We start from the raw sequence: 23,317 nt of genomic DNA on the forward strand, positions 1-23,317 counted from the left end.
GTGCCCCCCGAGGAGAGACCGCACGGGCCTGAACAGCCCGGCTTGCTTAGGGCGGGACGGTTCCGAGACAGTTCCGAGACAGCTTCCAGGTCCGGGCGAGGGCCGCCAGGTCCAGCCGAGGTGGCGGCGCCTCCGGCGGCGAGGAAGGTGCTGGCGCGGCCGGGGCCGCGGGCGGGGTCGTCGTACCTGCGGGATGTCGTGGACATGTCGTGGACATGTGCGTGGGGCGTGTCGTGGGCGCGTCGTGGACATGTCGTGGACATGCACATGCGCATGCACAGCATGTGCATGCGTGCTTGCACATGCGCATGCACATGCGCATGCACATGCGCATGCACATGCGTGCATGCGCATGTGCATGGGCGTGTCGTGGACGTGTCGTGGACGTGTCGTGGGCGTGTCGTGGGCGTGTCGTGGGCGTGTCGTGGGCGTGTCGTGGGCGTGTCGTGGACGTGTCGTGGACGTGTCGTGCGAGGCGTGTGCCACGACACTTCCCGGGGGCGGCGGGGTGGTCCGTGCATCTAAGGAGGAGCAGGCGCCCGCCCGTGTCTCGGAAGTGTCTCGGACCGGCGGAAAGAGTCTCGGAAGTGTCTCGGAAGTGTCCGCGAGGCACCCGCCGGTGACGTCCGCCGCCTTTGTCTTTTGCTTGAGGGGGTCGAACTCGGCTCGGAAGCAGACGCGCGCGTTGCGCGCCAGCGCGTTCCCGTCGGTCACTTCGCGAGAGTGAACAAAGACGTCCTCGCCGCCGCCGTCGGGCAGGATGAAGCCAAAGCCCTTCTCCATGTTGAAGGTCTTGACCGTGCCCATGATCTTGCCGGGTGGCGGCGGCGGCTCGTTGTCCGGGATGACGAGGCGAGCCGTCGGCGGAGGCTGCCCCGACGAAGAGGTGCTGTGCCCCCAGCAGCCGTGCTTTGCGGTTGGCGCGTCCGCGACGGCGGCCGCAGCGAGGCTCGGGTCGACGAGCCCGGCGGCGTGGCCGACGGCGAGGCCGATGCCCTTGGACTTTGCGAGCTCCATCATCGCCGCCATCCCAGCCGCGCGCTCCTCCGCCGTCGGCGACTTGAAGCGGCTGCGCGGCGGCGAGACGGAGCGCGAGCGGCCGCGCGACGACGAGCGCGAGGGCGAGCGGCGGCGGTCGCGGCGGTCGCGCGAGCGCGAGCGGCGGTCGCGGTCGCGGTCGCGTCGAGACCGCTTGTCGGAGCGGCGGTCGCGGCGGTCGCGAGGAGACCGAGAGCGGCTGCGGCGCGGCATCGACGGGATGATATCCTCTCCTCACCCCACCGGGGGGTAAAGAATTCTTAAGATACAAGCCTCTCTCACAGCACACTGGCACGACAAGGGCGCAGACTGGCGCGGACTGGCACACACACAGGCTCACCACCGGAGCCGCCTAAGCGACTCCGTTAAGAACGGCAATGCACTCCGCACCATGCACAATGCCGCTCTCCCCGCACGCTAGCTCGTTCACCGTCTGCCACGCCACGGCGGTGTGGAGGACGACAGACAAGCGCTGCATCTGCAGCCCGTGCCAGTTCTTGGTGGTCCATGTGACCTCGTCCAGGTGCTGAGCGTGCGAAAGTTTGTTGCTCAGCTGGTTCGCCGCCTCCCTCAGGGTGCTGCGAACCTCCTTTCCAAAGCCTCCGAAAGCCTCAAAATCAAACAAACGTAGATCGCAATCCTGCTGCCGCGCAAAGGGGTAATCGCCAGGCTGCTCCTTGAGCTTTCCCTTGGGGGCATCCTCCTCCTCCCCCTCCTCCCCCTCCTCCTCGGCCTCCTCCTCCTCGCTGTGCTCGACTTCCGTGCCGTGCACAAGATTGAGGACCACGCGCACGTGTTCCACAATATCGACGACGCGGGCGCGTGGTTCCGCAAGGGCCGCGAAGTCACGGTCCGTCGCCGGCTGTACGAGCGCTGCGTCGAGCAAGGCGACTACAGTGCATTGCGCCCGACGCCATTGCTCACGGCGGCGGACTACATGCGCTTCAGGCGCAAGTACGATGCACATGCAGCTCGCAGTCACAAAAGTCGAGCAGTAACGTTAGGTTCTCCTCAAATGTAGCCAATGCCCCCCGAAAGGCGTGTATTGGCCAACGAGAGAAGCTGAGACCCGGTGTGGCTGGCTCGTGCGGCTGCAGGTCGGTCGTGATAAACTCCATTCTCCATGATAAACTGTTAATTGGCTCGTGTACGTTGAGATCCTGGCCACCTCTCTCTGGGTGGCACGAGCGTCACGGCGCACTGGTCGCAAGGCTCTGCCTCTGGACTGGGATATCTCTAATCATCTCTGAGGAGGAGGTCGCCAGTAATGTAAAAAATTCTCTCTCAAACAACGTAGGAGAGCCATTCAAACGGAGTGCAGAAAGGTGAAACCGTTGTAGAAGAGCTTGGTCAACCAAACGCCGGCTGCAATTGGCGAAGAAAAATACTTTGCCAATAATTCGGATTGTCCGGGGCCGCCAAAACGCTGCCTTGCTCGCGTCGCCCAAATGCCCTCGGAAGCCATCGCCCGCCACCAAGCCCGCCGCAACCGTCGCCGCACCAAGTCACCGACCGCCGCGCTCTCCCTCACCGCGCATCCACCTCCATCACCGCCCTCGTCGCCTCCGCCACCGCCACCGCCTTGGCACCTGCGCTGACGCACAAAGAATCACCGAATGATGAAAAGCGGCCGCGGTGGGGAGGGGCAGAGAAGGGCAGGGCTGGAGATGAATACTTTCAAGTTAATCTACACGAGTTACGAATGGACACCGCATGGTATTTTAGCCCACCCCCGTGCCTAGAGTTCACCGATAGGCGGGGGTGGGCCAAGACTACGTTAAATCGCGGATCGCGAGGGGGAAATTACCCCCCCCCCCCCATCAAACAGTATGATTTGAGTGAAGCAACAACACGTACAGGTACCAACAGGCTATTTAAGCTTTAAATTAAATCTCATCAACGGAGCTGCCGGCGCCTCTCAAAAGACCAGTAATGGTCGCTGGGAGAGTCAGCGCCGAGGCGGAGGGGGAGCGTGCAGCCAAGTGGCTGCGGACGATGGCCGGCGGCCTTTCGAAACCGCAGCTCGAGCAACTCGTTTGCAAACTAGCTGCGGATCCCTCGTTTGGCGTGTCTGTTTTCTTTCTTTCTTTCTGCTTTCTAGGCATGAAGGTTGCAGCGAGAATCGGCGAGAGACTGCGAAGAGAGATAGGAAGAGGCAGACTCCCTAGGGTGGGCGACGGCTAGCGCACCACACACCTCTCCTTAAAATCCCTGTTAAAAAAAAATCCCTGTGTGGTGGCGGCGTGCCGTCCTCCCCATCCCTCCCTTGGGTTGTCTGTTTTCTTTCTTTCTTTCTTTTTCTCTCCTTTCTTCTTCTTCTTCTCGAATAAATAAAAGAAAAGACGCGATTAGAGCGCCTTCGCCGACGGTCATCCGGTCACCCCAGTGCACGTCATCGTGACCCCGCACCCCGCAGCACCCTTCAGGCATGATCGCGCCCGCCAAGACCACCGCCGAGAATGCGGCGCCTCTCTTCTCGGACGACTACGTGCTCGACTTTACGCCGCCGCCCGGCTCGGCGCCGCCCAAGTCCAAGTTTTACGGAAAGTACACGGGCGCGCCGCACAGGCCGCTAGGGCAAGCGCCCACGCGCGCGGCAACCACGAGGCCGCGTGAACACGCGTAGGGATCGCCGGTCTCCTCGAGTGGCAGACGTACTGCTCCGAGTTTGACTTCTCGTCCTTCAAGATGGAGGGGCGCAGCGCCATCTCGCCCACCGAGGCCCGCCTGGCCCCACGCTCTACTAGCTAATACAGCCGCTCCCGCGCCAGCCCCCCCCCCCCCACCCCCCCCCATCCCGCCGTGCCACCCGCTCGGCCGCCAGGTGCTCGTCGAGATCTCTTACATCCCGACTCTCAAGAGCGGCAAGACGACCGGCAAGCGCGTGAGCGACGTCCAAAAGTGGACGGTGGTGGGCGGCAAGGCCACCGCGTTCAAGGTGTGGCCGGGCGACTACGCCGCAGCGAACGACCTCTTCTGAGCCACCAGTACCGCCGCGGGAGGGAGGGCGGCATCAGGGCCATCCCATCGCCTAAGGCTTCCTTCTCCTGCCCTTCTCGTTGGCCCGTCGGGACTGTCGACAAGCTCAGACACGCCACCCCACTCCCCACCCACGTCCACCCAAAATGCAATAAATGGGCTTGAACGTTTCTTTGTCAACGCATCTATACTAGGGGCAAACACTGAAAACGTAACTTGATCGGGGCGCGGTTTTTTTTGGACTAGACTGCTCGGTGGAGGTGGGCGAGTGATTGGGTAGCTTTGGGGCCGCCGAAAATAATGAGAACCGCCCCCTATATCTCGCCAAATCTCGATTTTTCGCGGGAATGGGGGCTTCTCAGCCCCGCGCGAGCTACAGTGACTCCCCAGGGCTTGTCCCGTGGCCCAAAGTGGTACCCCGAGCTCCGCCACGAGCGTGGGCAATCAGGAGACACCCACAGTCACGGCGGGCGAGGAGTTGGGTGACGGCCAACTGTCGATTACGGCGCCTCTGGAGCCTCCTGTATCGTCGGTTCGGCTCGAAGATCGTGCCGCATCCGCATGTAAACCACCTCCGCGCCCCCGCTGGCACATGTCCGCATTGCCCGAGCCTGGGAGAAGTTCCCAGTGCCCGGAGGCTGCACAGGTCCGCGAAACGCTGGCGCTGCAGCTCCCGGCGCGCACCCCAGATTCGCGAGGAAAACAGCCGAAAACGGGTCGCGCCGCGATTGACCCTCAGCGAGCCCAGGCGAGCCTGGTAATCCCACCCGGTGGTAAGCGCACGTCCTCCGCGTAATCTAGCGCGCTGTGCAGCCCGCCAGTGCATGGCGCCGACCTGGGCCGACTGGTCGATCTCGCCGCGATCTCGCCATCCAATTCTCGGTCAGGTGTAGTGGATCACCTTAAAATCCTGGATTAATTCCTGAGCCCACCTGGCCCCACCAGACGGGTGGCACGAGGCGCCCGGGCCACTTTTTAGCGCCTCCCGAGCCTCCCGGCGCCTCCTGTGGCCTCCTGAACCCTCTCCCCCGCAGCCTCTCTCGGCGACGTGGGGAGCGGCTGCCGTCCACGGCTCGCACCGGCTCTTCCAGCGGCTCCACGCTTGCCGCCTGTGACGCCCGCGCCACGCACTGCCACGCGGCCGCTCGAGAGAGCGGTCGACGCCCATAATGCTGGGCGTGGCGCTCTATCGGTCGACGCTTCGGCGTCGCTGCTTAAATGGGGACCCGTGCCTCGACGCGGCGGCGCGGCCAAGTACGGCTCGGTGGCACAGCGCGTCGCCACGGACGAGATGCGGCCACAAGCGGCTGGGGAAGCTCCAAGAATGTTTCGTTCTACTTGCAGGAGAGGTGCAAGCAATTCTGGTGACTGCATGGCTCTTCGCGTCGAGGGATGCGTCCAAGATAATGAGTTGCTTTATTGAAAGCGCCGTGTCTTGAGGCATATTCCGGGTCATCGATCCACGTGATGTGACAAACTAGCCGCTATTAATGAATATGGGAATGTTATCTAGTTAAGGCAACCCGAGCGACAACTCACGCGCTTGGCGTGTGTGTGCCTGCTGCTCAAGGTCAAGCGGATATGAGCATATACACAACACACATACCACGGTCCGTCTGCATCCTCGGCCATCTACCGCCATGCCGCATCACCCTATGTGTTCGCTGTCCACCGCATGTGCCGCAGAGTCAACGTGCATTGCGCCGTGGGCGCGCCTCGCGCGCCTGTGGCGCCGCCTCATCAGCCGCCACGCCTGCTGCGGTTGCCCCGCGCTTCTTCGGCGCCCCGCGCTTCTTCGGCGCCCCGCGCTGCCTCGGCGCCGCCTCCGCCGCCGCCGCCGCCGCCGCCGCCGCCGCCGCCGCCGCCGCCGTCGCCGCCGCTGTCGCCGCCGCCTCCGCCTCCACCTCCACCTCCATCTCCATGCAGCTCGGTGTACGAAGGCGCCGCCTCGGACTCCTCCCGCGTGCGGTGCAGCGCCGAGAGCAGCTCCTTGCCGCGCACCTTCAGGAGCGAGGCGACGGGCACCGCCGCGGCGATGTGCCGGTGTAGCGTGTGGGAGCCGTTGGCCGGGTTGTACGACGGGCCCGAGATGCCCTTGGACTTGGCGAGGCAGTTCTTCAGATAGTTCGAGAGCGCGGTCTGCCCGACGTCGTGGTCGATGACCTCGAGCTGCACCAGCGTGCGCGTGATGTGGGCGAGCGGCTCCGCCGCCCGAGCGGCGGCTTGACTGAGCAAGGACGGGACGAGGCCCTTGGCGAGAGGCAAGTTACGCCACTCCGGATCGTCGGTCGGAGGCTGCCATCGCTCGCGCAACTGCGCACAACACGCACACACGGCTCAGGCAGCAAGGCCGAGATAGAGCCGAGATATAGCCGAGATATAGCCGAGATATAGCCGAGGTGTAGCAGCCGCGGCGGCGGCTCGGGGGGCGGTGGGAGAGCAGGGCGGGCGCCTGCTTGTAGCGACTCGACTGCAGCAGCACGACGTTCATCCACTGGTCGACGAGCGTCGGGACGGCGACCCACGAGCCGTCCGCGCCGCGGCCATGTAGCAGCACGAGCAGCGCCCATGCGTGCACCTCCGCCTCGCTGGGCAACGCCTTGCCCGAGGCGCACAAGATCGAGTTCCTGCGGCGCGCGCGAGGGGCAAGAGCTCGCCAAGGCGGGGCGAGCGCGGCCACGGCGAGGGCGGGCACGCACCGCTTCGATTCGGGCGCCCCGCGCTGCAGCGCCGCGCGCCGCTCAAGCTCGGCCTGCACGCTCTGGAGGATCTGCTGCAGCTGCTCGGTCGTGACATCTGCGGCACACACGCGCAAACCTGAGACCCCCACGGGCCCGGCGGCGGCGCGGCGAGCGGGGCGCGCGCAGGGGCACACACGGGCGTCGCAAACGCGCGGGCGCAGCGCGCCTGGAGCACCAGGAAGGGTGCCACCGCCGGCGCCGTGCTCAGCGTGATCACCTGCACGCACAGGCATCGCAGATCGTCAATGTCCCGCTGTGTCCCGAGCTTGGGGCTCGCGCTCCGGCGCCACGGGCTCGACGCGAGGACTCTGGAGAGAATGTCAGAGTGAGAGTGGATGAGGTTGGAGTGGAGGCGGCAATCGCCGTGCGGGCGCGCCCGGGGCTGCAGACTCCTCCAAAGCAGCGGGACGGGAGCGCGCGCGCGACCGCGGGCCGGATTTTGCGGGGGAACTCGGGGGGAGGGCGCCCCGGACACGCCCTGCACGCGGCGCGGGCTGGCGCTCACCAGGAGCGGCAGCATTTGCGGTCTTCACCGCGGTTTTTCTTTCGCCGCCATCATTCTTTTCCCTGCCAGGGGCCTCACTTGTCGCATTTGCGAGGAAAGCAAGCGCGAGCGCTGCGGCGCCGGAGTCTTTCGGTCACCATTCTGGACCATCTTAATATTTTTCAATGATTTTTGCAGGGTCTGAAAGCTGAGACTCAGCTCTTCACGCTCGGTATGAAAGCAAGGTCCGTCCGGGGGGTCCCATTTTTCAGTATTTCCCCCTATACTATACCATCTTCGCATGTGTTCCACATCGCACAAGAGGTTGACGCCCACCCCATCTTTACCAAAGACCTGGTGAAAAAAAATCGTCTCCGCGCTCGAGGCCGATAAACGCGTACAAGTAGAGGGTGCGGTGCGTCCTAATCTAAAATCCGAGGATTCAGGATTCAGGCATCGCTTCAGTGAGGCCAAAGTGTGAGTTTATGGATGTGTAAAGCCGTAAGAACGGTACGGGACACGAGGAGGCACGCGGACCAACTCGTCGGCGACTCTGCTGCACGCCGTTTCAGAATTTTTCTCAGCGTGAGCGAGACGTGGAAGAGTGCCACCGTTGAGCATTAATTTTATTACAGTGACCGTCTGAGGTCTGTGACGTCTGTGTTTGTCTTTACCGCGTCCTGCACTCCTGCTCCTGGCCCCCGGGCCTCGCCCCCCCCCCCCCCCCCCCGCCTCGCGGGGCTCTCTCGGTGATGAGCCAACCGCCGCTTCGCACCGGCGCAAGCGCCGCGCACGTTGGGCCAATCACAGATCAGTCTCACTCTGATCTCTGTCTCTCAATCTCAGTCTCAGACAGCTCTTCATCACGTTCCAGAACACTCACAGTCACACGACGATAAGCCCCGTGAACCACGACCTGCCTAACAATGAGTCCACGAGTGCGCCACACGACCCAGGGCCGGGGAGCTAAGCAGGAGCTAAGCGAAGCGTAACCATATCCGCCAAAAAACAGAGAAGGCCACGTCGCTCGGAAACGGCGTCAGCTTTTCTTCCTGACACACCAGTTGGTCACGGGAATCTTCGATCGATCGACGCCACAGCTTGAAAGAGGACACCTTTCATCGAGGAAGATGCTCGCCGACCAGACGACAACGCTCTCGGCGACCGGCTTCGAGACTCTGGACGTGGGCGGCTGGCAGGTCGTCGTCACCGACGGGCACGCGGTGCTGCCCGAAGGCATGACGCACCTGCCGGACCGGGCGTTCCGCAACCGCACCTCTCTCGTCTTGGTCGCCTTCCCGCGCAGCCTTGCCTCGATCGGCACTGGCGCCTTCGAGGGCTGCTCCTCGCTCTCCTCCATCGACCTCCCCGCCAGCCTCGTCGCCATCAACAACTACGCCTTCCGCGGCTGCTCCGCCCTCCCCTCCGTCACCCTCCCCGCCGGCGTCACCTCCATCGGCATGGGCGCCTTCGCCCGCTGCCCCTCCATCACCACCGTCACCCTCCCCGCCGGCCTCACCTCCATCGGCCCCAGCGCGTTCCACCTCTGCTCCTCTCTCACCCGCGTCGCCTTCCCTGCCGGTCTCACCTTCATCGGCGAGGCCGCCTTCTTCCGCTGCTCCTCTCTCACCCGTGTCACCTTCCCTGCCGGCCTCACTTCCATCAGCGCTGCTGTTTTCTCCGGCTGCTCCGCCCTCGCCCGCGTCACCCTCCCCGCCAACCTCACCTCCATTGGCGACTGCGCCTTCGACGCCTGCGAGGCCCTCGGCTCCGTCACCTTCCCCGCCGGCCTTACCTCCATCGGCGAAGCCGCCTTCGAAGGCTGCTCCTCCCTCACCTCCGTCACCGTGCCAACCACCTCCGAGATCGGCGACGCGGCCTTCGACCCCCCGACCACCGTCCTCCGCCTCTCGCCCGCAAGCATGCGCGCCCAGGCTAGGGCGGCGGAGGCGGCGGCAAGAGAGGCTGAGATGGCGGAGGCGACGGCGGCGGCGGATCGGAACGCGGAAGCGCTTCTGGCGGATGAGGAGGCGGAGAAGGAGGCGGAGCAGCGCGCCAAGGAGCGCAAGGCCAAGAAGAAGAAGAAGAAGAAGAAGGACAGGGGCGGGGGGAGCGGCGCCGGGCCGTCGCAGGAGCCGCAAGGCGAGGAGGCGGAGGCGGTTGCGGCGGCGGAGGGGGGGGCGGTGGCGGCGGCGGAGGAGGCGGAGCTGGCGGCGGCGCTCCAGAAAAGCGCGAGGCTGGAGGAGGAGAGGCGGGTGGCGGAGGAGGAGCCGCCCCAGCCGGAGGCGCCGCCGAGGGAGGAGGAGCCGCCTGAGCCGGAGGCGCCGCCGAGGGAGGAGGAGCCGCCGCCGGCCGACTTCATCTGCCCCATCACGACCGAGGTGATGAGCGACCCGGTGATGGCGACGGACGGCCATTCCTACGAGCGGAAGCAGATCGAGCGCTGGCTCGCCACCAAGTCGACGAGCCCGATGACGGGCGAGGCGCTCGAGCATAGCATCCTCACCCCAAACCACGCGCTGCGTGGGCGGATTCGAGAGTGGCAAGAGGCGTATCATTGTTGAGGAAGGGTTTCGGGAACGTACTCGACTAACGTAGAGAAAAAAACCGAGATGGTGGTCTGTCCACCCCCTCGCCGACATCCTCCCCTCGCGCCTCGCCGACGTCCGCTCTCGGCGCGCCCTCGCCAGCAGCGCTCGAGCGAGCGCCGCCGACAGCTGAGGCTGACGCGCGCCCCGCTTCCCGCTGCTGCGCTCCTGCCCCTGCTCCGGCTCCGCCGCCGGTGGCCACGCCCGCATTCACCGAGCGTACGTGGCTGGGTCCACAGCGATTGTAGGAAAATTGGGGGAACACTTGACGGTTGCGGCCTTCCGACTCGCGCCTCCGCCTCACTGGCACTATTGTAGCCCTGGCCGGTGCGCGTGTGGAGTTGAAGTTCCGGAGTGAAAATTCGAACGCGTTCTCTCACGGTGACCAAAAAATGTCCACCTCAGAGGCACCTCCGGAGGCAGGCCGCCGCACGCCGGCGACACAGCTCCAGCTGTCGAACTGACCCGCAGCTCCTCTCAGAGCGGGAACTGTGACGAAAGTTGACTGAGGCGGTTGTCAGGAACCATCATACGGATCACATAGTGGCTCTCTCATGACGGGAGACCGCCCGACCACTCCTGGGTGGCACTGCCACCGGTGTCGCTCGACGTCCTGTCGACAGCGTGCCGACAGCGACACAGACCATGTGGGACGCGTCGAGTATCGACCTCTACTGCTTACCCAGTCTTCGAGTGTATCCTGCCTGTGGTCCCACACCCACTGGTGTCCGTCTCAGAGACCGCAGGAGGTCATGAGGGTCGATGGGAGTGCCAACCCCACAATGCCTAAAGACCCAGCCCAGTATGAACAAGCGGCCTCGCCGCGTCCAGCAGCCCAACGGCGCCCCTACCGCGCCGGCGCCCGATGCCAGCTCCAACCGGAGGCATGACGTGGTGCGAGGAGCGGTGGGCGGCTGGCGCCGGTGCACACGCTGCCGCTCACGCCTCCCGCAGACCCCTCTTGCCCCACCACTTTGTGTGTGTGGAGACGTTTACCTTACCTTACCTTGAATTTTATTTTTATTTATTTCTGTGTAGATGTGTCTTGTGAGTTGTGTGACCTCGGCCGCCGTCGCGCGTCGCCGTCGGGGAGGGGGACTCCGACTCGGGTGTCGGGACTGGGCCGAGATCCGAGATGCCGCGTATACGCCGACATATTGCATATTGTGTGGCCGCAAGAGGCAAGTAGAAGTGCGCTGGAGCGTGGTTTTACCTCACGCCCATGGTCTCTCCACAGTGTCCCGTCCTGCGCGGTGGTCGCGCACTGTACTCTACGGACCACCAGCGATGGGCTTGAAGTCGCTGTGGGCCACTCTCGAAGCGTCCTGTGGCCGGCTGCCGGTGCGCTCCCAATGCAACGTGAGCGGCCGCGGCGCGTCGATGATCATCTCGAGCACCGCCTGTTCCGGGGAGTTCAGGGGAGGGGGCGAGGCCCACGTCAAAGGTGCGCCGCCGCCCGCCGACACGCCTGGCGCTGTGCGCCCCCGCACGAACGCGTGGCGGGCGCACCGCAAAGTCGAGCCCGCGCGTCGACTGGCCGTTGACGCGCGCAACCTTGTCGCCGAGCTTGACCTTGCCCGACAGCTCGACCGGCCCCGGCCGGCCCTCGAACTCGGTGAATGCCGTGACCTCAACGCCGTCGCCGTCGGCCGCGTCCTGGCGGGCGGGCGTTGAGGCTTGCTGAGGCTTGTTGCGGCGGCCCCGGCTACCTCGCTTTTCCTCCTCCGTCAACCTCCGCAGTCTCGCGCAGTCGCGGGCAGTCGCGGGCAGTCTCGGGCCATATTTTGTGCTCAGCCTGCAGCATCATCCCGAGCCGCGCCTCCTCGAAGGTGGTCTTGAAGGCGACCGTCGCCTGCAGAAAACGGCATGGAAGCCGGCAGTATGGAGGAAACGGCGACGGTCGCTTGCGCCGGCCCGGCGGCAAGGGTGGCGGGGCGAAGGGTGTCGGTGGCGGTGGCGAGGGTGGCGAGGCGAAGGGTGGCGAGGGCGGAGGAGAGGCAGAGGCGGAGGCAGAGGCGGAGGCAGAGGCGGAGGCAGAGGCGGAGGCAGAGGCGGAGGCAGAGGCGGAGGCAGGGGCGGAGGCAGAGGCGGAGGCAGAGGCGGAGGCAGGGGCGCAGAGACCGCAGGCCATCCCTCGCCTGCCCGGAGTCCAGCATCGCCTGCAGCTGCGCCACGTCCAGCCCGGCGGGCAGCGGGAAGTCCGCGGCGTCGTCGGCGTACATCGCGTCCTGCTGCCGCAGCAGCGGCGCCGCGAACCATACCTTGGCCTCGCCGTCGCGCTGGTACCCGAGCGGCCCGCAGCGGCACTCAGAGCAGAGCGCGAGGCGGATCGCGCCGGCGGCGGGAGGCGTGACGAGGTATGACAGCGCGACGTTGTCGACGTCGTTCACGTCCTCCACCACCCACCACCACTCGTGCGGCACCGCGTCCCACCCGCACGCGCCGTCGGGGGCAGTGTCGGCGGCAGGGTCGGCGGCGGTGCCGGCGGCAGCGGTGGTGACAGTGCCACTGTCGGCGGCGCCGTCCGCCGCCTCGGCGGAGGCGTTGCTGCTTCGAGGTACGTGGAGGAGCGCCTCGTCGCCGGCGCGCTCGACGAGACGGCCGCACTGGCTGAGCAGACGCGAGAAGCAGCGAGGGCAGCGGAGCATGCCGGCATTGATGCCGCCGGTGTCGACACACCGGCCGCCGAGCACGCCATCCGCTTCCGAGGAGGTAGGCTCACACAACGACGTGATTTCAGACATGCCGTCAGCAAGGACGAAAAAAACAGCACCAACTTCTGAGCTCCCCGGCCCTGGATGTGAGGCTGCCAACTGCACTCCAAGTGCTCCAAGTGCGCGCGCCGTAGCTCCAACCGGGTCCTTTTTTTTAGCAGGTGTGCCGCCGCGCGAGCGACGCTCCGAGATGGCCCGAGATAGCGCGGCGCGGCCCCGAGATCGCCCGAGATAGCGCGAGATCGCCCGAGATCGCGCGGCGCGGCCCGAGGCGAGGTAGATGGGTTCCGAGCGAGGGAGGGGGCGGAAGTGGCCAGTGCGGTAGATCGGCCAGTCGGGGCGCGTGAGCCGGACTTGGGGGCCGGACGGCTTTCATTTACCCTGCGTTCTCGCACATGGAGTGCAAGATACTCGTTCTGTTGCCGTCCCAAACTGTCACTCCCCTTTCTCCCGGCCGGGGTGGGGCGCGCGCGGGGGCGGCGGGTGTGCGGGATATCCGTGGGCCCGAGAGCGATGTGCCATGTCCGCCTTGCGTTTGTTTCATAACATCGAGGGGGGGAGATTTTTAGCAATACCAAACAACTCTAACACTTTTTTTTTTGTAACATCGAAGGCAAGAGAGGAAATAATCAGCTGGTCGGCCGCCATTCGGGCCTCCCGGCCTGCTGCGGCGGCGCGGCCGGTTGAGGCCGGGGCCTGGCCCGCGACGGCTGGCCGCCAACGAGCGCGCTCGCGCTGCTCGTCAAAATGGCGGCGGGTGGCGATTGCGGCGACGTAAAGTCTGATGAAGACCAAAACGTGATGAAGACCTCGGCAACCTCGATGCGCCTCCTTCTGCTCGGCGTTCTTGCGGGGCTCGCGGCCGTCAAGGCGGGCGGCCCCACTCTCGTCGCGGGCGTCGCCCGCGGCTCGGACTCGATCATGCACACCAGCTTCGACGGGCACTCGACGGAGGCGGCGCGCTCGGCGCCGCCCGGCTGTGAGATCGCAGCCGGGGTCACCTCCCAATCAGCGTGCGGCGCCGGCCACATCACGCTGGGCGTCACTGCCGACGTCCAGCGCAAGATCTTCAACAACCGCGGCAGCTTCAGCGGGCCGCACAAGACGTGCTCCGCCTTTGACGGCTGCCGCGGCGGCGGCGACTTGGCGGACAAGCTGGTGAGACTCGCCGGCATCGGGTGGCACGGGCCGAACGCCTCCGCGTCGCTCGGCGACGACGCGTGCGCGGAGGCGGCCAACAAGGAGATGTGCATCATGAACGTGCGCACGTGCGCGACCAGCGAGTCCTGGGACGCGAACGTGGGCAACAAGTCGAGCGAGTTCTCGCTCGAGGGTAACTCGGCGCACGCGTGGAACAAGGGCGTCGCCCTCCACGCCGGTTTGCTCGAGGCCCCCCTCGGTTTCGACCGCAAGTTTCTCTACCCGCTGGCGGAGGCGCTGCACGCCTCCGGCACCTGCAGTGCAGGCGGCGGCGAGACATCGGGGCAGTCTCGGCCGACAACCGAGATCACGCAGGGCGAGAAGCTCTTGACTGGCACGCGCGACTTCGTTCGCGCTATCGTCAACAAGATAAGCTCTTTGATGACGGCGATCCAGCAGAGCCAGCTGCGCTCTGAGCGCAAGGCTGGCGCGGATCTGTCGCAGATGAACGCGGCGGAGGAGGGCGCCGTCCTGAGCGGCTCCGGCGGCGGCTCCGGCGGCGGCTCTGGCGGCGGCGGCGCCGGCAGCCGGCAGGCGACGGAGGCGGCGCTCTCGACAGCGCGCCGCACCCAGCGCTCGCTCCAGAGCACCGGCACGCACGGCGCGATCATCGGACGGAAGGGGCGGACGGTGCCGGCCTTTGCGCACCCCTCGAGCGCGTCCGAGCTCATTGGCGCTGAGACCGCCCCTTCAACGGCCGCTGTCGGGGCGAACCTCGCCGTCGGCGGGGCTGAAGTCATCGGCGAAGAGCACGGCCTCGCCGCACAGCTCCACGCGGGCAAGGGGCGCGTCGGCACCGGCGGTGGGAGTGGCTCCTCCCCACCCGGCCTCCTACTGGGCAGTACCTCCAGTCCCGGCGCTGACAGCGATGTGGTCACCGACCCTTTGTCGGGCGTGACCGCGACTGTCCGCGCGAGCGCCACGGTGCACCCCACTGGCTCGCGGGCGGCGACGGCCCGCGCGGCGTCCGCCGTGCAGGGCAGCAACGCGAGTCGGCTCGCGTCTCCCAAGGCGCTTCCCTCTGGGCTGGTCTCAAGTTGCCGGATGCGGCTCTCTGAGCCCACCCTCGCCTGCCGCGCCGACGTCGGCGAGGCGCTGGGCACGTCGTGGGCCACCGGGCAGCAGCTGCTTCAGCCTACGCAGAAGCTGCTCCAGGCCGGCGCGCGCGGCTTCGTGCGCGCCATCGTCGACAAGATCAGCACCTTAGTGACGGTGACGCAGCAGGGCCGGCTGCGCTCTGAGCGCATGGCTTGCGCGGACCTGTCGCAGATGAACGCGGCGGAGGGCGCCGTCCTGACGGCGGCCGTGCTGCCCTTCGCCCACGAGTGTGGCGCGGCGGCGGCCATGACCGCCAGCGGCCCCATCGCGGGCGACACGGATCACGGCCGGTTCGACCTCAGCCGGTGGCTCAGCGGCGGCCGTGCCGGCGGCTGCGGCGGTGGCTATGGCGCCTCCGGCGGCGGCAGCGGCGGCTCTGGCGGCGGCGGCGCAAGCAGCCGGCAGGCGACGGAGGCGGCGCTCTCGACAGCGCGCCGCACCCAGCGCTCGCTCCAGAGCGCCGGCACGCACGGCGCGATCATCGGACGGAAGGGGCGGACGGTGCAGGCCTTTGCGCACCCCTCGAGCGCGTCCGAGCTCATTGGCGCTGAGACCGCCCCTGCAACGGCCGCTGTCGGGGCGAACCTCGCCGTCGGCGGGGCTGAAGACAAGGGCGAAGAGCACGGCCTCGCCGCACAGCTCCACGCGGGCAAGGGGCGCGTCGGCACCGGCGGTGGGAGTGGCTCCTCCCCACCCGGCCTCCTACTGGGCAGTACCTCCAGTCCCGGCGCTGACAGCGACGTGGTCGACCCTTCGTCGGGCGTGACCGCGACTGTCCGCGCGAGCGCCACGGTGCACCCCACTGGCTCGCGGGCGGCGACGGCCCGCGCGGCGTCCGCCGTGCAGGGCAGCAACACGAGTCGGCTCGCGTCTCCCAAGGCGCTTCCCTCTGGGCTGGTCTCAAGTTGCCGGATGCGGCTCTCTGAGCCCACCCTCGCCTGCCGCGCCGACGTCGGCGAGGCGCTGGGCACGTCGTGGGCCACCGGGCAGCAGCTGCTTCAGCCTACGCAGGGCGAGAAGCTGCTCCAGGCCGGCGCGCGCGGCTTCGTGCGCGCCATCGTCGACAAGATCAGCACCTTAGTGGCGGTGACGCAGCAGGGCCGGCTACGCTCTGAGCGCATGGCTTGCGCGGACCTGTCGCAGATGAACGCGGCGGAGGGCGCCGTCCTGACGGCGGCCGTGCTGCCCTTCGCCCACGAGCGTGGCGCGGCGGCGGCCATGACCGCCAGCGGCCCCATCGCGGGCGACACGGATCACGGCCGGTTCGACCTCAGCCAGTGGCTCAGCGGTGGCCGTGCCGGCGGCTGCGGCGGTGGCTATGGCGCCTCCGGCGGCGGCAGCGGCGGCTCTGGCGGCGGCGGCGCAAGCAGCCGGCAGGCGACGGAGGCGACGCTCTCGACAGCGCGCCGCACCCAGCGCTCGCTCCAGAGCGCCGGCACGCACGGCGCGATCATCGGACGGAAGGGGCGGACGGTGCCGGCTTTTGCGCACCCCTCGAGCGCGTCCGAGCTCATTGGCGCTGAGACCGCCCCTTCAACGGCCGCTGTCGGGGCGAACCTCGCCGTCGGCAGGACTGAAGACAACGGCGAAGAGCATGGCCTCGCTGCACAGCTCCACGCGGGCAAGGGGCGCGTCGGCACCGGCGGTGGGAGTGGCTCCTCCCCACCCGGCCTCCTACTGGGCAGTACCTCTAGTCCCGGCGCTGACAGCGATGTGGTCGCCGACCCTTTGTCGGGCGTGACCGCGACTGTCCGCGCGAGCGCCACGGCGCACTCCGCTGGCACGCGGGCGGCGACGCTCCGCGCGGCGTCCGCCGTGCAGGACAGCAACGCGAGTCGGCTCGCGTCTCCCAAGGCGCTTCCCTCTGGGCTGGTCTCAAGTTGCCGGATGCGGCTCTCAGAGCCCACCCTCGCCTGCCGCGCCGACGTCGGCGAGGCGCTGGGCACGTCGTGGGCCACCGGGCAGCAGCTGCTTCGGCCTACGCAGGGCGAGAAGCTGCTCCAGGCCGGCGCGCGCGGCTTCGTGCGCGCCATCGTCGACAAGATCAGCACCTTAGTGACGGTGACGCAGCAGGGCCGGCTGCGCTCTGAGCGCATGGCTTGCGCGGACCTGTCGCAGATGAACGCGGCGGAGGGCGCCGTCCTGACGGCGGCCGTGCTGCCCTTCGCCCACGAGCGTGGCGCGGCGGCGGCCATGACCGCCAGCGGCCCCATCGCGGGCGACACGGATCACGGCCGGTTCGACCTCAGCCGGTGGCTCAGCCGCGGCCGCGCCGGCGGCTGCGGCGGTGGCTATGGCGCCTCCGGCGGCGGCAGCGGCGGCTCTGGCGGCGGCGGCGCAAGCAGCCGGCAGGCGACGGAGGCGGCGCTCTCGACAGCGCGCCGCACCCAGCGCTCGCTCCAGAGCGCCGGCACGCACGGCGCGATCATCGGACGGAAGGGGCGGACGGTGCAGGCCTTTGCGCACCCCTCGAGCGCGTCCGAGCTCATTGGCGCTGAGACCGCCCCTTCAACGGCCGCTGTCGGGGCGAACCTCGCCGTCGGCGGGACTGAAGACAACGGCGAAGAGCACGGCCTCGCCGCACAGCTCCACGCGGGCAAGGGGCGCGTCGGCACCGGCGGTGGGAGTGGCTCCTCCCCACCCGGCCTCCTACTGGGCAGTACCTCTAGTCCCGGCGCTGACAGCGACGTGGTCGACCCTTCGTCGGGCGTGACCGCGGCTGTCCGCGCGAGCGCCACGGCGCACTCCGCTGGCACGCGGGCGGCGACGATCCGCGCGGCGTCCGCCGAGCAGGGCAGCAACGCGAGTCGGCTCGCGTCTCCCAAGGCGCTTCCCTCTGGGCTGGTCGCAACCTGCCAGAAGCGGCTCTCTGAGCCCACCGTCGCCTGCCGCGCCGACGTCGGCGAGGCGCTGGGCACGTCGTGGGCCACCGGGCAGCAGCTGCTTCGGCCTACGCAGGGCGAGAAGCTGCTCCAGACCGGCGCGCGCGGCTTCGTGCGCGCCATCGTCGACAAGATCAGCACCTTAGTGGCGGTGACGCAGCAGGGCCGGCTGCGCTCTGAGCGCATGGCTTGCGCGGACCTGTCGCAGATGAACGCGGCGGAGGGCGCCGTCCTGACGGCGGCCGTGCTGCCCTTCGCCCACGAGCGTGGCGCGGCGGCGGCCATGACCGCCAGCGGCCCCATCGCGGGCGACACGGACCACGGCCGGTTCGACCTCAGCCAGTGGCTCAGCGGTGGCCGTGCCGGCGGCTGCGGCGGTGGCTATGGCGCCTCCGGCGGCGGCAGCGGCGGCTCTGGCGGCGGCGGCGCAAGCAGCCGGCAGGCGACGGAGGCGGCGCTCTCGACAGCGCGCCGCACCCAGCGCTCGCTCCAGAGCGCCGGCACGCACGGCGCGATCATCGGACGGAAGGGGCGGACGGTGCCGGCTTTTGCGCACCCCTCGAGCGCGTCCGAGCTCATTGGCGCTGAGACCGCCCCTGCAACGGCCGCTGTCGGGGCGAACCTCGCCGTCGGCGGGGCTGAAGTCATCGGCGAAGAGCACGGCCTCGCCGCACAGCTCCACGCGGGCAAGGGGCGCGTCGGCACCGGCGGTGGGAGTGGCTCCTCCCCACCCGGCCTCCTACTGGGCAGTACCTCCAGTCCCGGCGCTGACAGCGATGTGGTCACCGACCCTTTGTCGGGCGTGACCGCGACTGTCCGCGCGAGCGCCACGGCGCACTCCGCTGGCACGCGGGCGGCGACGGCCCGCGCGGCGTCCGCCGTGCAGGGCAGCAACGCGAGTCGGCTCGCGTCTCCCAAGGCGCTTCCCTCTGGGCTGGTCTCAAGTTGCCGGATGCGGCTCTCTGAGCCCACCCTCGCCTGCCGCGCCGACGTCGGCGAGGCGCTGGGCACGTCGTGGGCCACCGGGCAGCAGCTGCTTCAGCCTACGCAGAAGCTGCTCCAGGCCGGCGCGCGCGGCTTCGTGCGCGCCATCGTCGACAAGATCAGCACCTTAGTGGCGGTGACGCAGCAGGGCCGGCTACGCTCTGAGCGCATGGCTTGCGCGGACCTGTCGCAGATGAACGCGGCGGAGGGCGCCGTCCTGACGGCGGCCGTGCTGCCCTTCGCCCACGAGTGTGGCGCGGCGGCGGCCATGACCGCCAGCGGCCCCATCGCGGGCGACACGGATCACGGCCGGTTCGACCTTAGCCAGTGGCTCAGCGGTGGCCGTGCCGGCGGCTGCGGCGGTGGCTATGGCGCCTCCGGCGGCGGCAGCGGCGGCTCTGGCGGCGGCGGCGCAAGCAGCCGGCAGGCGACGGAGACGGCGCTCTCGACAGCGCGCCGCACCCAGCGCTCGCTCCAGAGCGCCGGCACGCACGGCGCGATCATCGGACGGAAGGGGCGGACGGTGCAGGCCTTTGCGCACCCCTCGAGCGCGTCCGAGCTCATTGGCGCTGAGACCGCCCCTTCAACGGCCGCTGTCGGGGCGAACCTCGCCGTCGGCGGGGCTGAAGTCAACGGCGAAGAGCACGGCCTCGCCGCACCGCTCCACGCGAGCAAGGGGCGAGTCGGCACCGACGGTGGGAGCGGCTCCTCCCCACCCGGCCTCGCCGTGGCCAGTACCTCCAGCCCCGGCGCTGACAGCGACGTGGTCATCGACCCCTCGTCGGGCGTGACCGCGACTGTCCACGCGAGCGCCACGGCGCACTCCGCTGGCACGCGGGTGGCGACGCTCCGTGCGGCGTCCGCCGTGCAGGACAGCAACGCGAGTCGGCTCGCGTCTCCCAAGGCGTTTCCCTCTGGGCTGGTCGCAACCTGCCAGAAGCGGCTCTCTGAGCCCACCGTCGCCTGCCGCGCCGACGTCGGCGAGGCGCTGGGCACGTCGTGGGCCACCGGGCAGCAGCTGCTTCAGCCTACGCAGGGCGCGAAGCTGCTCCAGATCGGCGCGCGCGGCTTCGTGCGCGCCATCGTCGACAAGATCACCACTTTGATGACGGCGATCCAGTCGGGCCCGCTGCGCTCTGAGCACGAGGCTTGCGCGGCTTGCGCGGATCTGTCGCACGAGAACGAGTCGGAGGAGAGCTTCACGATCGCCACGGCCCGCTCAGAGATCGAGGCGGCCTCCCTGCTCTTTCTCCACCCTTTTGCTGCCGTGCTGGCGCTGCTCCTCGCCGCGTGCCTTGAGCTGCTGCGTGGGCAGGTCAAGAAGAAGAGGGTGGAGCGCCGCAGCCACGCAGCGATCTCCGTACCCTTGCTCTCCAGCACGCGTGCTCTCCGAGTTGGCATTGTGATCCTCTTCTTCCCGCAGGCGACGACGGGGGCAGAGAGCACCCTTTGTGACGAGTTCATGAGTGGCAATGGTGCAGATTACCGCGGCTGCCAGAGTGTGACTCGTGGCGGGATCACGTGCCAGGCATGGTCGTCGCAGAGCCCGCACTCGCACAGCCGCACGCCCGCCAACTACCCAAGCAGCGGCCTCACCGCCAACTACTGCCGCAACCCCGACGGCGAGCCTTCGATTTGGTGCTACACAACCGATTTCGCCAAACGTTGGGATTTGTGCGACCCGATTCCGCTGTCGCCGCTGCCGCCAAACCCGCCGCCGTGGCCGCCCTTCCCGCCCGGCCTCGCCCCCACGCCGCCTCCTCCTCTGCCGCCGCCCTATCCGCCCGGCAAGGCGCCCACGCCGCCGTTGCCGCCGCCGCCGCCGCCGCCGTCTCCGCCGCGCTTTCCGCCGTCGCCACCCTCTCCGCCGCCGCCGTCGCCGCCCTCGCCCCCACCGCTCGCACCATTACCGCCGCTCCGGCCCGACGAAGTGTCTGCGGCGACAGAAAACGAGCTTCGCTCCTTGATTGACAAGGCTGTGAGCCAGGGCCGGGAAGCTCACATCTTCGTCGCTCCTGGCGCCCACATCATGCTGGGATCCACGCCATCTCCGCCGCCCTCGCCGCCGCCGCCCTCGCCGCCGCCGCTGCCGCCGTCGCTGCCCCAGGCTCCGCCCCAGGCTCCGCCACCCACGCCGCCATCGTCGAATTGGAATGTCCTCTCTCCACCACCTCCGCCCCCGTCCGCGCCGCCTCGCACTCCGCCATCGCCGGCACCCCCGCCGTCGCTACCACCGTCGCCGCCGCCGACGCCGCCCCCGCCCCCCTCGTCGCCGTCACCCAGCTTCCCGCCCGATGTGCCCGTCGGGCTCCCCCAGCGTCCACCACCGCCGCCCTCGCCGCCGCCACCCGCATCGCTGCCCCCCCTTCCCCCCTCGCCGGCCGCGCCACCGCCGCTGCCGCCATCGCCGCCACGGCCTCCTCCAGCAGCGCCGCCCTCGCCGCCACCCCCGCCACCCCCGAGTCCCTCCGAGCCGCCGTTGCCGCCAAGCCCCCCACCTCCGCCATCGCCCCCGCCGCCATCGCCCCCGCCTTCTCCACCTCCCGCCCAGCCGGGCTGCGGACGAGACTGCGGTAGCGCGAACGACGGGGTCTGCGACGACGGCGGCGAGGGGAGCGTGTACGCGGTGTGCACCTACGGCGAGGACTGCCAGGACTGCGGCCCGCGCACGCTCTCGCCGCCGCCGATGCCAAGCCCTCCGGTTCATACCCCGGCTCCAGCGCCTCCGCCCGCCCCGCCGCCGTCGCCGCCACTTCCGCCGTCGCCGCCTCTTCCGCCGCCGCCGCCGCTCGCGCCGCCGCTGCCACCCCTCGCTCCATCTGAGCAGCTTGTGACCAGCGAGGACGAGATCACGCAGCTACTAGAGCGGCTGGTCGGCTATCGGAGGGCGATGCTCGAGGGGACCGGCCCTGCCACACCGGGGGAGCTCCCCCCAATTACGATGGCTATCCCGCCTGGCTCGGTCTTCAAGCTCTCCGCCCCCATCGTCGTCAGTGGCAGGAGCGTGATCATCCGATCGAGTTTGCCTGCAGCTACGATCACCGGCGGTGGCGCGACGCAGCTGTTTGATGTGCGCGAGGGCGGCCATCTGATGCTGCAGGGCGTGGTCCTTTCTGACGGGCGGTCCGAATCCGGAGGCGGTGGTGCCCTGAGCGTCCTCGACGGTGGAGTCGCAGAGCTGCAAAACGTGCGCATCACGGGGTGCAGCTCGGGCCTCGACGGCGGCGCCATCTTTGCGATCGAGTCGACGGTGGTGCTAGAGAGTGTTGATATTGACGGCTGTTCGGCGGCGCGCGACGGCGGCGCGGTCTATGTCGAGGCGTCGGCGCTGCGCGTCTCGGACTCTGCGGTGACCCGGTGCCACGCGCGGCAAGGCGGGGCGCTAGCCGCTGTCGGGCAGGGCGAGGGCGGCGATGCGGCGGTCACACTGATTGCCTCGACCCTCTCCGACTGCGAGGCGACGCTGCGCGGTGGGCTGCTCTATGCTGGCACCTCCGTGCGCTTGTCCGAGCGGACGGCCCTCTCAAACGGCTCGGCGCTGCTAGGCAGTCGAGTCTTTATGGACAATGCCGCCGTCAGCTACCAGCTGCCAGCACCGCCCGGCCACTGGATGCCAACCTCGCTGTGCGAGGTGTATCGCGAGGCGTACGACTCTCCCTGCGAGGCAACCGAGGCGGGGACCGTCGACTTTTGCGAGAAGCGACGCGACCAGTGTCCATTCGTTGCTGATGTCTGCGATGCCTCGGGGGACTGCGTGCCGCCCGAAGGGTGCACACCCGCGTCGTTTGTCCAGCGGTGCGATTGGCGGCGCGACCCGTCGTTGCTGGGGCAGCGCGTCTATCAATTCCCTGGGCAACCCATCGACATTGATCTCCCGTACGCTTGCTACGCGGGCATCTTGGGGTCGGCGGATGCCACGATGCAGGGCAGTCGGCTTTGCGCCGGGGCGTGCCCGAGCGGCAAGCAGTGCCCGGCCGCCGCCACGTTCGAGGCCCTCGACTGCGAGCCCGGCTTCTTCTGCCCCGAGGGCACGGCGACGCCTCTCCCGTGCCCTGCCGGAAGCCACTCGAATGCAACCAACCTCGCGTCTGAGGGCGAGTGCTCCGTGTGCCCGCCTGGGTTCTCTTGCTTGAGCGGGAGCGCCGCGCCAAGGCCGTGTTTGCCAGGCTTCTTCGCTGGCGAGGCCAGCCTCCCAAAGTGCGAGGCGTGCTCCGCTGGCACATACCAGCCAGCGCAGAGCGCGACATCTTGTCGCGCTTGCGAGGCGGGCAGCTACTGCGCCAAGGGCGCGGCGGCGCCGCTGCCGTGCGTTGCGGGCAGCTACTCGACCGCCACCAACCTCACCGCCGCGGGCGAGTGCACCGACGCCTCGCCGGGCCACTTCGCCCCCACGGGCTCCACGCAGCAGAGTCCGTGCGCCAAGGGGTCGTACACGGACGCGTACAAGCAGGGCGAGTGCACGCTCTGCGCGGGCGGCACGTACCAGGACGAGAGCGGCAAGACGGCGTGCAAGCCGTGCGAGCAAGGCCGCTACTGCGAGCCGGGCGCGGCGGCGCCTCTGCCGTGCGAGGCTGGCAGCTACTCGAGCGCCACCAACCTCACCGACGCG

At 68.5% G+C, this 23,317-nt stretch overlaps 5 protein-coding genes across 5 annotated transcripts; 3 read left to right on the forward strand and 2 right to left on the reverse strand.

The window, feature by feature from the left end:
* Positions 1-521: 521 nt before the first annotated feature.
* Positions 522-1,020, reverse strand: EMIHUDRAFT_244036 (hypothetical protein; the record flags this gene model as incomplete). Its single annotated transcript, XM_005769908.1, has 2 exons — positions 522-549; positions 614-1,020. The coding sequence occupies 2 exons, from the start codon at positions 1,018-1,020 to the stop codon at positions 522-524; spliced, it is 435 nt and encodes a 144-aa protein (XP_005769965.1).
* Positions 1,021-3,466: 2,446 nt separating this feature from the next.
* EMIHUDRAFT_458969 (hypothetical protein) lies at positions 3,467-4,208 on the forward strand (the record flags this gene model as incomplete). Its single annotated transcript, XM_005769909.1, has 3 exons — positions 3,467-3,585; positions 3,665-3,692; positions 3,899-4,208. Coding segments are annotated over 3 exons (431 nt in total), but the record flags the coding sequence as incomplete, so codon positions are not given.
* A 4,272-nt stretch (positions 4,209-8,480) lies between these two features.
* EMIHUDRAFT_75767 (hypothetical protein) lies at positions 8,481-9,101 on the forward strand (the record flags this gene model as incomplete). The annotated part of the gene is made up of 1 exon (XM_005769910.1): positions 8,481-9,101. A coding segment is annotated over one exon (621 nt), but the record flags the coding sequence as incomplete, so codon positions are not given.
* Positions 9,102-9,194: 93 nt separating this feature from the next.
* EMIHUDRAFT_369965 (hypothetical protein) lies at positions 9,195-9,807 on the forward strand (the record flags this gene model as incomplete). The annotated part of the gene is made up of 1 exon (XM_005769911.1): positions 9,195-9,807. The coding sequence occupies exon 1, from the start codon at positions 9,213-9,215 to the stop codon at positions 9,804-9,806; it is 594 nt and encodes a 197-aa protein (XP_005769968.1). The 5' UTR covers positions 9,195-9,212.
* A 1,045-nt stretch (positions 9,808-10,852) lies between these two features.
* EMIHUDRAFT_445209 (hypothetical protein) lies at positions 10,853-12,578 on the reverse strand. Its single transcript, XM_005769912.1, has 4 exons — positions 11,969-12,578; positions 11,563-11,682; positions 11,340-11,486; positions 10,853-11,230 (listed from the first exon to the last, which is right to left on the reverse strand). Exons 1-4 carry the CDS (start codon positions 12,572-12,574, stop codon positions 11,102-11,104), a joined length of 1,002 nt encoding a protein of 333 aa, XP_005769969.1. The 5' UTR covers positions 12,575-12,578; the 3' UTR covers positions 10,853-11,101.
* Positions 12,579-23,317: the final 10,739 nt, after the last annotated feature.

Source organism: Emiliania huxleyi (assembly GCF_000372725.1).
Source record: "Emiliania huxleyi CCMP1516 unplaced genomic scaffold EMIHUscaffold_407, whole genome shotgun sequence".
In the NCBI taxonomy this organism is placed as follows: Eukaryota; Haptophyta; order Isochrysidales; family Noelaerhabdaceae; genus Emiliania; species Emiliania huxleyi.